At 41.0% G+C, this 13,910-nt stretch overlaps 1 protein-coding gene across 6 annotated transcripts in view; it reads left to right on the forward strand.

Moving 5' to 3' along the window:
* Nucleotides 1–13,910, forward strand: part of astn1 (astrotactin 1) — a 423,848-nt gene that overhangs the window by 92,931 nt on the left and 317,007 nt on the right. For 4 of the 6 annotated variants that reach the window (XM_035171471.2, XM_035171474.2, XM_035171468.2 and 1 more), the window contains exons 3-5: nucleotides 7,391–7,647; nucleotides 8,081–8,223; nucleotides 13,440–13,589. In XM_035171471.2, coding sequence (XP_035027362.1) covers nucleotides 7,391–7,647; nucleotides 8,081–8,223; nucleotides 13,440–13,589 — 550 coding nt within the window. The remainder of the gene's footprint in view (nucleotides 1–7,390; nucleotides 7,648–8,080; nucleotides 8,224–13,439; nucleotides 13,590–13,910) is intronic. The other 2 variants (XM_035171470.2, XM_035171475.2) reach the window with 1 other exon arrangement.

Genomic DNA, 13,910 nt, shown 5'->3' on the forward strand with positions numbered 1-13,910 from the left:
CAAGTCAGTCAGACTTGATGTGGCATCGGCATCAAATAATTTCCGCTCCGTGTTGGGATTTTAGCGAGAAGGCCAGTGTCTTATGAAGGCGGCGGCGGCATGCTTTTAATAAATCAGACTTGCACAGGGGCTGCAATGTAACATGCCGCTTGGCTGATTTATTGTCCCTTTGCAAATGTAGAGGGCACCACACTGCCGTCACACAGACTAAAAAAGAACCATGGACTTTTAGCCTCAATTTAATTTCCTTTACAGACAAGCCTGACTGAAAGGACCGGAAAAAGAAAAACACAAAATGCAGAGGCACCTCCGGTTGTGTCCGTGCCAATTTTTGCTTGTACAAGCTGCTGCCATACCTGCTTGGTAATACTTTTCTTCATGGCCGTGCCCACCACTGAGAAATAAAGGGACATGTTTTTGCTGCCACTTTTATTTAATTCGTAAAAGTTAAGATTGAAAGCTTCAGCCTTGCTCATATTTTATAATTCAATTACATTTTAGATAGTGTAAGAAACTAGTCCTAGCTCTGCAGGGTCGTTGTCCTATAAAAGAAAAAAAACATTTCTCGTTTTCTTTTATTTCCAAATTGAGATTTGAAGATTGGAAAAAGATGGGAAGGTAGTGTTATGTGTTTTCCATTCAGTCAGAATGTATTTAAAGTCTGATTACATTGCATGACATTCTGCTCCTCAGGACAAGGCATCTGAACCAGAGGAGTCAATAATCATCCCAATTCCCCGACTAATCATAATTGAATATCCTAAGGTTTTTGTGCAGAACACCTAAGCCATTATTTTCCTTGCATTCTACCGTATATTTCGAATTTTCACAGTATTTGTTGATACGCAGTGATTTGCCACCTCTCATTCACCGCCACCAAATGAATTAGTCACGTCTGAACAAGCGACAAAATGAGTTTTGGATTTGTGCAGTGAAACTTTGGGAATGAAAGTCACTTGAGCAGTAAAACATTTGTGCCGATAGAGATTCACAATATGAAAATACATCCATATGCAGGAACCAGCTGAATCTAGGGTATTATGCATGTCGACAGACAGTGCAACATTAAAGTGAAGTTAGATTTGAAAGGACGTATAATTCAATATGAAAGAGACAACTTTTAAATATAACTGGTATTAATGAGGAGTAATTGGGAAATATTTTCAATCACATGTGGGGGCCATTAGAGTACAGCATAGTGTATAGTATTGCAGAATATTGAATGATATTGCATGATAGCAAATGATGTTCCTTAAAATTGCATAATGCATTACACAAGTATTACATTTTTCTTGTTGTTGCTGCCCTAAAAGATGTGGAGCTGAATTTATAACCCAATTATGAAAATGTGCTTCAATAAATACATATGATAAGAACATGACACGCTACATATAGTCCTGTCAGAAAAAGAAAAAGTAATTATGAAAACCTTTTCTCTCATTGATGCATCTTTTCAGTGGTGAAAACCCACTGGGCTGTTTGTGAAACGGGGGTTGTGACGTCACATTAGTTCAATGTCAAAGTCAGCACCGGATCGTGCAGCCTACTTCAAAAAATCCCCTCTCAAGTTTCATTTTATTCCATTTCTTCTCATTCAATATTTAACTTTGAAAACGCAAACCCAGGATTCAGGAATTAGCATGATAACCTGTGCATGAGAGGATTCAGTGCATGAGTACTGTCATTTTCCATCATTAATATTGTGTCTCGATATTGAATCCAATCAGCCTCTCGGCTATGATAAGGTTTTATTATATTCAAAGAAAGGAACTTCCTCCTGCTATCTTGTTGCTGTCAGATAGTCGAGATCTTTTCCGCCTTCCTGCGTCCTAATGCCTCTTGAGTGACAGATTGATAGCTCAGTTCGAAGACCATGCCTGTTGTGTCAAACTGAGGAAGGCCGCTTCATCTCTCCTCCATTCAGAACTTGCAAGACAGGAGTGTAAGTCATGAGGAGCACTGGAGCCATTATAACATCATCCTCATCCGTTAGTAAGTGGATTATGGGTCTGGAGAGCTGGCATGCTTTGATATGTGGTTTGGTTTTATTGGCTCGATAAGAGGACACAGTCCACTTAGTCCTCACTTTGACTCCAAGTAATGCCGAGCATTAAACTGTGCTTTTTCCATATCTTCTATATTAGCCCCTCTATAGATGGCCGCTAATGCAGGTTGATGGGTTTGAATTATATATGTCACTGAGGTAGATTTGATTGAGAACCATTTGAAGTACTTGACGTTTGACATCTCATTCCAGTTTACTCAGTGTTGAATAGACAACGGTGGCACTAAGCATTACATCTGCACTTTAATAGTTATATATATTCATATGCTCAGTTATCAAATGAGAAGGTTCCCATAACGCTGCTCTTTATTTGACCACACTAAACCTCTCTTCTAACGATAAAGACATTTTGAAACATGACAAACAATTTTTTGAATTTAATAAATGTGGGAATATTTTGAGAAAATCAAATAGCAACTTGACATGTTTACACGACTCTAAATGGCACAAGAATCCTGCCTCCGGTGACAGGTCATTTCTCCCTCATCCATCTGTTTCCCCCCATTTGTCTACACCCGATGTGTTTCCCACACATTTTTTTTTGTCCTTGTCATTTTGAATCAATACTGATGTCTACACAGGTGGTGCTGTGTCTCTACCACACCACTGCAGCTCACCTACCACCGGTGGAGTGCTTTGAGTCTCTCGTCAGATTGCAACTTAAAACACAGAGCTCTGGTTCTGTGGGCTGTGGATGACCACCAGAGAGAGTCACACCTGGATTTCCATCATTTGGGATGATCAGAAACATCAGACAGCCGGGATCTGTTTCTTCTGAACAACAGGGGCCTTGCCGAGAGTGAATGTGAGGATTGATAAGAGGAGGGGGGGGGGTTACATAGAAACCTCAGGGAGAAATTGAGTGATCCCTCTCCCAGGACGGACAGGAGTACAGAGTCGCGTGTAACAGAGCACTCCAACAAAACGACAATATGCACGACATTAAAAGAAAATGCAGTGTCTAACTTAAATGTAGAGATGTATATCAATGTATTGTATTCATACATAAGAAAAGAGAATCACTTCTCTCTGCCTCTTGAGACTAATCAGATAAAATACAGTTTTACAGAGTTACTTTTTGCTGGAAATAGCTTCTTGATACTGCTGCAATGCTTTTGATGAAAGTAGGGGAGCTGTACAATAAAGGCAGCAAAATCCTACTTCAAAAGCTAAAAGAGGCTAAAACGCTTTGTAGAGTTGTGGACTACAGCGTTTTAATGAACATTCTTTGTCTATTGCAAACCACTTTCACATCACACTCAATCGTTTGTCAAGTGTCAAGTTTCAAGGCTCTTCGTTTGTCACGGAGACGTGGAGTAAAACATGCAGGGAAACATTCACTTTATTCAATTTGTTGCCTATTATAAGACGAGCGAGGAGCATTCACTGTGGACTTCATCAATGACTTTCAAGGTGCAGCAAATGTAATCATTGCAGGGCAAATTACTGTGGTCTCGCGCATAAAGACTTCCTGCATGAGTGGCCTGTATCATGGTGTCATTTGTTAATGTCCTTGATTATGCAGATTAGGCAAACAAACTATGCAAATAGAGGGCTACTTTTGCCACAAATTCAAATTGATCAGCTGAAATCCCCTGGTTTTATTCAGGCTCACAAGTCCTAACATATTTGAAAAGGGCTTAAAAAAAAAAAAACACATTACAGATTTGAATACACATTTCATTTAATCATATTTACTGAGCATCTTTTCACAACCCTGCTTGTGTGACTGATTCAAATTCTTCACTGCAGGTTTTTCTTAACCGTTGGTATTATGATTTGTGTGAGGTTTGTCATTTTGTTGTAAGAATATGTTTTAAGGAAAACAGAAATGATGTTTTTGATCACTTTGGGTCAGGGTACGTGTCGCACAGTCAGTAAAGACACAAACATCTGTATCCATTAGGCTACAAGGAGACATTATCCAGTTCTTTTTGTTCAAATTTTAAATGGACTTGTAATCGTCTGACTGAGATGGATTCACCCTTTTCTTTCAATTCATCTCTGGTGGCAAATTGCTGCAGACTTCCTCTCTTTGAGCTGTCACCTTGACATTTTCATAACTCTTTTTGACATATTTTCAATTGCACCGAGTATCTGAGTTTGATTTCAGTTCTCAGCTGGGTAGCATCAGATTAGGCAGGAGCATGCATGCTGTACATGCAACATTAAATACACATTTCACTCATGTCTGCATGTTATCTCATCTCCCCTGTCACTTTATGTAAATTATCACATTCTGTGATGATGCAAATAATGGAATTAGACAAAGAATGACTTAAATCAAACCGTCCAGAAATCTGTTCTCGTTGCTTTTATACATGGAAGAGATAAGGTCAGATATCAAACTGACAATCGCTGTCTCTTTCCTGTGTCTCTTCAGACTGTGCTTTGACTTTGATCCATTTGCTCCTTCTTGGCCAGATTCTCTTGAGTTTGCTCTCGCCTTTTCCACTGCGTCTTTGACTCGCTCCATCTCGCTGTCTTTCTCTTTCTCTCCACTTCCTGTCTGATTCTGTCTCTGTCCCCCTGCTAACCCTGTCCTCAGGGCAGGCTCAGTGCCCTTCATCTGTCCATCTTATGCCTGTGCCCAGTCCTCTACGCCCACGGGTGGGGGTGGTGGTGGTGGTATGGATGCTACTGCATCCTTCAACTCCCATAATCTGCCTCACATGTCATAAAAATGTGAAAGGGAATGATTAAAACAAAAGTGGTCATGGGAAATGACCGGGTCATATGGTATTATGCTTCCTGGAGCGCATCAAGCATTTGGTTGTTTGTTGCAGAATTGTAGCAGAATGCTCAGATAGTAGCTCGTTTTCTAAACATGGAAGCAGCTGTATTGTTGTAAAATGCAGGAATAAGTGGATCAGCAATGCTTGTAATTGATTATCCATGTTGCGTTCTACACTGGCAGCCGAGGCTAATGTCTGTTGTTTTCTTCTGGAAAGGGGTCATGTGATAGGAGCCTGACTAATCAGCAATGCCTACGTTATGAAAAAAAACAATCCGAAAGGGGTTGTAGGTGTTTTCATCACTGTTTACTAACATCTCAGTTTCAAACTAAAAAAGTCCAAACTTCTTTTTTAGCGTCTCTAAAACTCGCAGTGTGGCTGGCAGGCGCATGCCAAGCGTATCAGTAGTAGAATTGATGTAGCAGTGTGGATGTAGCCTAAAAACTCTGAGGAGGAACACCAAGGGGGCAACTTTCTAACTGATAAGTCCAGTTCATAGCAACTTTTGTCTTAGTTTTGCCAATTATTACTACTCACCAAGTTGATTTGTTATCTGGAAATGTGGTGTTGCAGCTAGTCCTGGTTAGAGTTTAGAATTTTGGTCAAATATTGGAGAGTTGCGCCTCTTTGGGCTTAATTCTTTTTCAGATGTTTAAAAAGGAAACGTCTCTCACTTATGAGGAGTATGCAGGACTAACCCATGGCTTTGCGGGCTGGTGTCAGTGAAACTGCCTCCAAGTAAACACTGGAACAAACCAATGAGCTGTTGATAGATTCCTGCAGGACACCAAACACCAGCCACCCACACCAGTACACATTCAGGGTTGAGATTGTAAACTGGACAGACAGTTATGATACACAATACTAGAAAGGCCAGAGCAGACTTTATCTGCTGAGGAAACGCCGGTCTTTGGGGTTGTGGGGGGGGGACACACTACTTAAGACCTTTTATGACTCTGTGGTGACATCAGCCATTTGTTATGGAGTGGTCTGTTGGGGCTGCGGTATCTCAACAGCAGACAGGAAAAAGACTGATTGAAATGGTCAAGAGGGCAGGCTCTGTCCTGCCATGCCCCCTGGATACAGTGGAGGGAGAGGGAGGGATTGGCCCAGTCCTCTTCTACTCTGACAGCACTGGGCAGCTCCACCTGCAGGGTTCAAAGGGTCGCTCCTGCTGCTGTCAGACTGTACAACAAGCACTGTCCCCAGTGTAGCCCAGCAGACACTCCAGCAACACCAGTAGACGATATGAAGGTGGTGTGGTTTCATACCCTCATTTCTCATTAGAAAAAGATCCGTATAAATGATACATGCTATAAAATGTACTCTGGTTGTGCATGTTTTCTTGCATTGGTATGGTAATAAGTTGTATAATTTGATTTAAAAAAAAATACATTTGGCTCATAATTGTGTAAGTATATATAGGCTACACAATGATAACAATGGCTCGGCAGTGGCTCAGGAAGCTATATTTACAAAAAAAAGATGATAAAACAGCAACCACTGATATTGTTATTTACTCACTAAGTAGGCGTTGATCAGATAAGCAAGCATACACAAAGAACACAAGCATAAGACCGCAGCAGCTAAGCACTGGCTGCTGCGAAATCCAGATTATCAAACATACTGCATCTTGATAAGAGCACCGACCACTGACATAGTATTCACAGGCAAAGCGATGGCATTGAATAAAAATCTAGTTTTCAACATTGTTAATATGTCCATGTGCTGTTTATATGTAGGTTACGAGATCTTTATAAGATATCACATTGTCTTGTCCTTCTTTACTGTCAACCATAGAAAGCAAACAGTGAGTCAGAATACAGGATACTTATTTGGAGGAGAAGATGAATGTGATTGGTTCTAGTTCCAACACCATTTGATGCTTTAATCTGGCTAAAATGTTAGTTCCTCTACAATCTTCTGTTTACTTCAAAATTTCAGCAAATACCTCCACAATGTTATAACCTATCACCAACATTTTTTGTAATGAGCAGGAATTTAAACTTAACAGCGGGGCCCTAGAATATGTGGACAATAACACAAAACAACCCGTGGAGTCGAATAAGTTCCTGTGCTATAAGAAGGAAAAACCACAACTTTGTTTTTATGTAGTTTCATCCTTCTACACCAAACTGCACAAATTGTCCCAAAGTTGAGAGGTTCCTCTTCAACGAGTTGACATTGATGTCATTACTGTTAGTGTGGATACATTTTGTTCAAACATAGCTAATCACAGGGCATGTGTAGCCTGCTTTGGCTGTTGACCCTTGCACACACTCCCCGTTGCCTTAAATTACTAGCAATCAATCAACAGCTATATTATGCACTTCCCCGTGCTTTGTTTCAAGGTTAAACGGCTGCACAGTAGCATGGCAGCCGCTGTCATTCAGAAACACTGTAGGTGTTATTCATTAAATTGCATCTGAAATGTTTTTGAAATTATACTGCTGGCATCATGACTGTGACTTTGATTCACATTCTACTTGGCATGAATCTCTGACTCTGTTCTCGCCTTTGAAGCTCTCTCCTTTTTTTCTCCCTCTCTCTCTCTCTCTCTCCGCTCCAAATGCCACCCTCCTTCCCTCAGGGCGGGATGATCGCCCTTCTGCTGTCCATCCTGTGTCTGGTCCTGATCCTCTACACCCGCAGGCGCTGGTGTAAACGCCGCCGCATCCCTCAGCCCCAGAAGAGTGCCAGTGCTGAGGCGGCTAATGAGATCCACTACATCCCCTCGGTGCTGATGGGAGGCCAGGCCCGGGAAAGCTTGAGGAACTCCCGGGGTCAGGGGCCAAACTCCAGCGGCACTCTCAGCATCCGGGAGACTCCGATTCTCGACGGGTACAAGTAGGGTTCGAGTGGATGAACGAATGTGAACACAAAGTACCTGGACATAACCAGATTTTTAGTTGAATAACCGGTGGATGTTGTTTTTCATTTCAAATTTTTCAAGAGGATAGAAATGTGTAAAATTCAACATCCAGACAGTAGAAGTATTTTACTATTATTAAAATGTATCAGTCTGAAATTAATTGAGGCTTAAAAAGACTATAAGTAATTTGTTGCTAGATGCTACAGAACCATTGTTAGCATTTACAGCACTTTGCATGTTCAGCATCAGAAAGCGACAATGATAGCTTTTCTTCTGCTCAGTACATTCTGCCCCAAATTCGAATTTGAAATGCCCCATCAAGCACATTAGCCACTTGTGAGCTTTCCTTTTCCAATTTAGATGAGTCAATATCATGTGACATTGATTGATATCTACCTCATCCAAAAGGTATGAGTACGACATCACCGACCTGCGTCACCATCTGCAGCGGGAATGCATGAACGGCGGTGAGGAATTTGCCAGCCAAGTAACCCGCACCCTGGACTCCCTCCAGGGCTGTAATGACAAGAACAATATGGACCTTACGCCTGGTGAGTTGTACGGTAAGGTCAGAAAAGGTACACCTGGAAAAAATCAAAAACAACCTTGAAGCCCCAATTGTATAGTATCTTTTAGATCAACAAAATGGCCTCACCTTCCATTTCCTCTCTGTCTCCGTTATTTCTTCTGAGAATATAGAGCGTATGTGAGTCAACATCTGAGCAAACACGGAGATGGACTTTCATCTTGTTTTCCTTCGTTCTTCGTTCACCATCCGAACTGTCCTGTTCAATCCGGTGTTCATTTTCCTCTTGCAGCCACGACCAATGAGGGAGGATCTTACTAATATTAGCAGCTGTGGTCAGAGGAACATCAAGCTGCTCACAGATGCTCTTCTAATCTTCACCTGCACCATGCTTAACATGTTCCTTCCTTATATCCTCAGTCGGCTTTCCTTTCTTTCTCCCATCACTGTTCAGCGTGGCAAGCACAATAACAAACTCCACAATGAGACCAAGTATAATATTGTAGAAAGCTGTGAGACTAACTGAAGAGGTGCTGACCACGCAGCATCTAATGGGTCTTTGTCCAGGCTACTTTTAAAGATTATGTTAGTGTTAGAAAGAATACATCTCGTTTCAAAGCTTCTTTTTATTCTACTCTTTACAAACCAAAGGGATGTAGGTCTGCATGACATGTTCTCCTGCAGTCGAGTTTTCAAAAAGACAAAATCCCCCCAAAAATGATAGAATAATAACCTGTGGATGGAAACCCAGAGTGTCGTGATACAGACAAATCAGTAATATAATTGAAGACATTTGTATGATGTCAATCTGAGAGAAGCTTTATTTTATACAGAACAACGGTTCCTTTTATTATCGCCCCTCTTACTTACAGTAGGCCGCTTGTCAGTGCTTCTTTTATTGTGCTCATGAAAGTTTTTTGATCATTTTGAATTAGAAACCAACTCGACTGTGCGGCAGAAGCTTCAACTTATCTAACTCATATGCGTTATGTATTTTTCCCTCCTCTGCAATTTCTTCATAAAAACAAAGTAATACGACGGTTTGTCAAAAAGGTTACAGTTGCCTGTACAGGGGAGGGTATTAGAATATAAGAACAATATATTTTTCAAGCAGGAAACTATATAATTACACTGGCACAATTGCAATGATTTAAATAATCAGCATGAAGCTGTAAAAACTAATTGGATTTTTAATGAAATATCTTAACATGTTTTTTCTTCTCATATAGGTGGGAAGTAAATGGATGTAGACCCAGTAACAGGACTCAAATGTGACTTTCACAATCATGAAGCCTGAAAATGCTCTCCCTCTGTAAAAATCTCTTTAAGGGACAAAACATACTAATTATGGACTTTTCATATGTTTTCACAGTGTGGCAACGAATCAGATGCAACTGTCCAAACTGTAGTTATTCTTTCATGGAGTTTATTCATAACACTTGATGTAATCAAAAGGTTACACATGCTGGCCAAGAATAATGTTTTAGAGAAGATATTTTTCCAAAATGAATCGAATTCAAAGTTAAGCACGACACCCATGCGGATTTTCCCCGTGAAGAAGAATATTTTTGACTCAGGTATACTGCCTGAAATCCATTAGCAGCACATTCTATGCTCCGGTTTACCAAGAGATAGGTTATGGTGACAGCGCTGTCACACAGCGTTCTTGGAAAACCCAAACAGTCCCACCCCAGATGGGATGGAAGCAGATATACCCTGTGCATTATGCATTTAAGATGGTTAATGAGATGGAACAGACACTGCTGGTATAGGAGCACCATGCAGGGAATATGGAACACTGGGTGAGGTCACTTAGAAAATGGAATTGGCACTAAATAACAAAAATATCAGGAAATTTGTTGTGGGTGCTTTCACCCTTCTTTTTTCAGTTAACCTAAATATTACAGACTTTTTTAAGGCTTTGGGTCTTAGCACATTTAGTGTGAAATAAAATGGCTGTTATCTTAGAGTTGCTGCACACTAGAGGATAATTGGGCCGATTTTTGACCCGATTTGCCCCTTCTGACAATTGTGGGGGTGTTCCCGACGAGAGGCCAGTCAGTGCAGATTATCTGTCAAAATGAATTAAATGAATTAAATATCAAACATCTGACAGAAATAGCCAATGAGAGTGAGGTGACTAAGAAGCGTCACCAACCGGATGTTGCCTACTTGTTTTGCTGCAGCTAAAAACAACAAGAAATTCCCACCTCACCTCCAGCTTGTGCTGCATAATGTATAAACCCATTCTGCCTGCTCAGCCATGACTACATCCATCCCACGACTTTGGTCCTCCTCCATGTTTTGTTTTTTTCTGAAGTCATGTTTACCGATTGAAGTTTTCCACACTCCAGTTTAGAAGATGGCTGTAATGCACCTAAAACATAAAAACAGAGGAAGAAAAAGAAGAATCACACAAGTTTCTATGAGGTCTCTGGAATCACCACTGTGAAATTGTTTACTACAAAGGGCAAGTGTGTGTGGTCTTACTGGCCAAATCATCTAGTGTGTGCATTCTGATCATTATAATATTAAAAATAGGTTAAATCTGTAATTCAAATCTGTAAATCTGCCTGTGGTTATGAGTTGGAAAAACCTCTTGTGTGCACCAGGCCTTACAGTGCCAAGTCTCAGCTTCAATTTGAATATTTTTTACATTAATCTAAATAGAAATATGTGAGAGATACACATGTATTTAACTCACAGTGCCCGAGGTTTAGGGATTCATAAGTAATTGGACCCTATGCTGCAAAATGTATCTCAGCCCGGCTGTGTTGTTTCAGTGCAAGTTCATGTACGGCAGAGCTCACACTTGGCTCTGAGTTGATTGAGAGCTGAGAGTTCACTCTAGCACTGAGCTGGAGTTGTCTGTCAATGTGAGGAGTAAAGAGGTCACCATGCAAGTAAGGAAAATACTCATGAGGCCAAAAAAACTAAAATATTGTCCGACAGTATCGAAGATTGTTAGTTTTTCATCTTTAACAACAGATTAAGTCTTTAAGAGAAGTTTACTTTGTCAGCATACTTACATTTGTTAATAAGCTCTAAAAGAGCTTGAACTGATAACATATCTGCAGTCATCACAGGAAAAACGACAAACGTTTGTGCAAACTTTCACGGCAATCTAACCAATCTGACGTTCAAGTGGACTTGATGGTGGCCCCACGAGAGAAGTGAGGGTTCATCCTCTGGGGACCTGAGATATCTGCCAAAAATGTCAAGCTAATTTAAGAGAATGTCAAGAGTGTCAGTCTAGTGGTGGTGCTGGATGAAAAAGTCAGCACATCAACGAAGTCAACTTTCATTCTTCAGGAACCATGAATGATATTTCATCAGAATTCATGTATTACTTATCATACTTTATCATAACATGCTTGTAATATTTAATCACCCAGTCGACGTAATGTGCCCTAATGAGAAATTCTCTAGACTTCAAGGAGAGCGATTTGATGGGATGTCTACATTCAAACTAATGTTATCAGTGACCTTTCTAGGTTGCTGGTCAATCAATAAACGGATTATCAGGCATCATCAAATGCATCACAAGCGGACAGACACTAACAGCACGTCCAGCACTGTTTCACATTGTGAATCATAAATAAATTAACAGTTAGTGGTTGATTTTAGCTTTTCAGACAAACATGAATTAATATGTAAAAAAGATAAACGTTACACACACGGACATTCTCTCTCTTTTTCTCCCCCTCTCACTCGCACGCACACACACACACACACACACACACACACACACACACACACACACACACACACACACACACACACACACACACATTGACCTGTTAGGAAGCTAATGAAAAATGAAATGACTGTGAAGTTAATATGTGATCTGAGGCATGAGGGGAAAATAAAAGCCTTGAGACGCATTTACTTTCGACAGTAATATGCACGAGTGATGTCAATAAGAGGCAAAGGTTCCAAAAATGATCCTGGAAAAATGATGGTGAAGATTTATGTGAGTTACTTGCTGATCGTTGTAAATGCTAACAGGCTTTAGTAATGTGTGGTTCAAGTTTTGTAATACTTGCACCACGCAACCGCCCATAAGAGTCAAGCTGCAACATCCAATACATGTTATTCAACAACCAGCGCTGGACCACACCCACAAACTGCCATCTGTCTCTCACCCCCCATCTCTCTTACTCTCTCTCTCTCTCTCTCTCCCACACATACACTCATCCATCACTCAATGCATCCATCACAACAGTGACCGTGTAGGTTTAGGTCTATACTGTCCCTTTTCATCCTGGCCTAATGCATCATCAATAACGGTCTGGATGCAGAGAGATGGGTGACAGACGCTGGTTACCATGTTCAGTAATGCATTGTTGGCAGCCAGGACATGAGTGGACTTCCACCCTTTGGTGCGTGAGAGGAGACGGGGGGAAGGTGGACCAGTTAATCATGTTTTGTTAAGTTATTTATAATTTACAGCCTATCAATCGAAACAATTAAAATGTGGTTAAAGCAGTAAAGTAGTCTGCATTTATTTATGAAATAATGGTAATTATTCTGACGATATCTGTTGTCCACAGCTGCTTATACTGTGTGACAGGCTTCACCCTCAGGCCATTACATCCATGACGGCGGCAGGACTCATGTTAATTAACCTGCAACCTCCACTTTAGCTGATGGGGAAGCTTTTAAATTTGTTTGCAGTTTTTGCTGTGATGTTTTAGTCCTGTAATATCTTACAATGTCCCACACTTTGCTGAATTTTCAAGGCAAGGAACCCCCCCGCCTTACAAAACCCAATTCAACCCCTGCCTGGAAGTCCGCAGCATGAAAAAAAACGAGTGGGGGTGTAAGGATTTTATTACAAGAATCCTGTTCATCTTTTTTTAAACTGTCCCCGTGTAACGTCATCTCTTAATATTAAGAAAAACGATGATTTCATCCAGTGAGACTTAAAGGCTTTCTGAATATTCCCTTAATGACTTTTAATTTCATGCCAGCTTTTCTCACTCTTTAATTCTGGCTGTTTGACTCCCCCTGTAAACAACATGCTGGATGGCTTTTCGTAGCATTACTGTACTCCGGGCTCGCTACATTGAAGTTGTAAAACCTCTTACATCAAGCCAAGAAAATCTTTTTCTCTAAGTGGCTGCTTTGTCGAATTTTGAGCGAAAGCTTTCAGTCAGCACAGTTTGTGTCTTTGCTACTGTTCCCATGTCTTTTTTATTTCCCAGCGTTTGTAATTAAATACCACTTCGTCTTCCACAGTGAGTGATAACACCAAGCTGGCTCTGATGAACAAATACAAGGACAACATCATCGCCACGAGTCCCATCGACAGCAACCACCAGCAGAACACCTTGCTGCCACACAACACCTCCACCAGCCAGCGCAAGCGTCTCTCCAGCAACACCCGCGGTGAGTCACTCCCTCCCACAGATTTACCCTCTGACAGACGAAAGAAGAAAATAGATCACATTTAACACCGCCGCTCCGTGAGTCTAACCGCTACCAGCAGCAAACAAGCAGGGCCTTGCGTAGTTACATTTAGCCAGTTTCACCTGGAGACTCCTCACAAACATGGATGACACATCTCCACTTCCTCTCACTGTACAAAACTTAGCCAGAATCTTGTTGATGACGCCATTCGGAGCCAATGATGTTTCATCGCGTTTTCTAAACCAAAGTTTTGAGAAAAAAGGACACTTGAACGTACATCAGTGTGATAAGAACTACCTC

The sequence above is a fragment of the Hippoglossus stenolepis genome, chromosome 11 (assembly GCF_022539355.2).
Source record: "Hippoglossus stenolepis isolate QCI-W04-F060 chromosome 11, HSTE1.2, whole genome shotgun sequence".
NCBI classification, from domain to species: Eukaryota; Metazoa; Chordata; class Actinopteri; order Pleuronectiformes; family Pleuronectidae; genus Hippoglossus; species Hippoglossus stenolepis.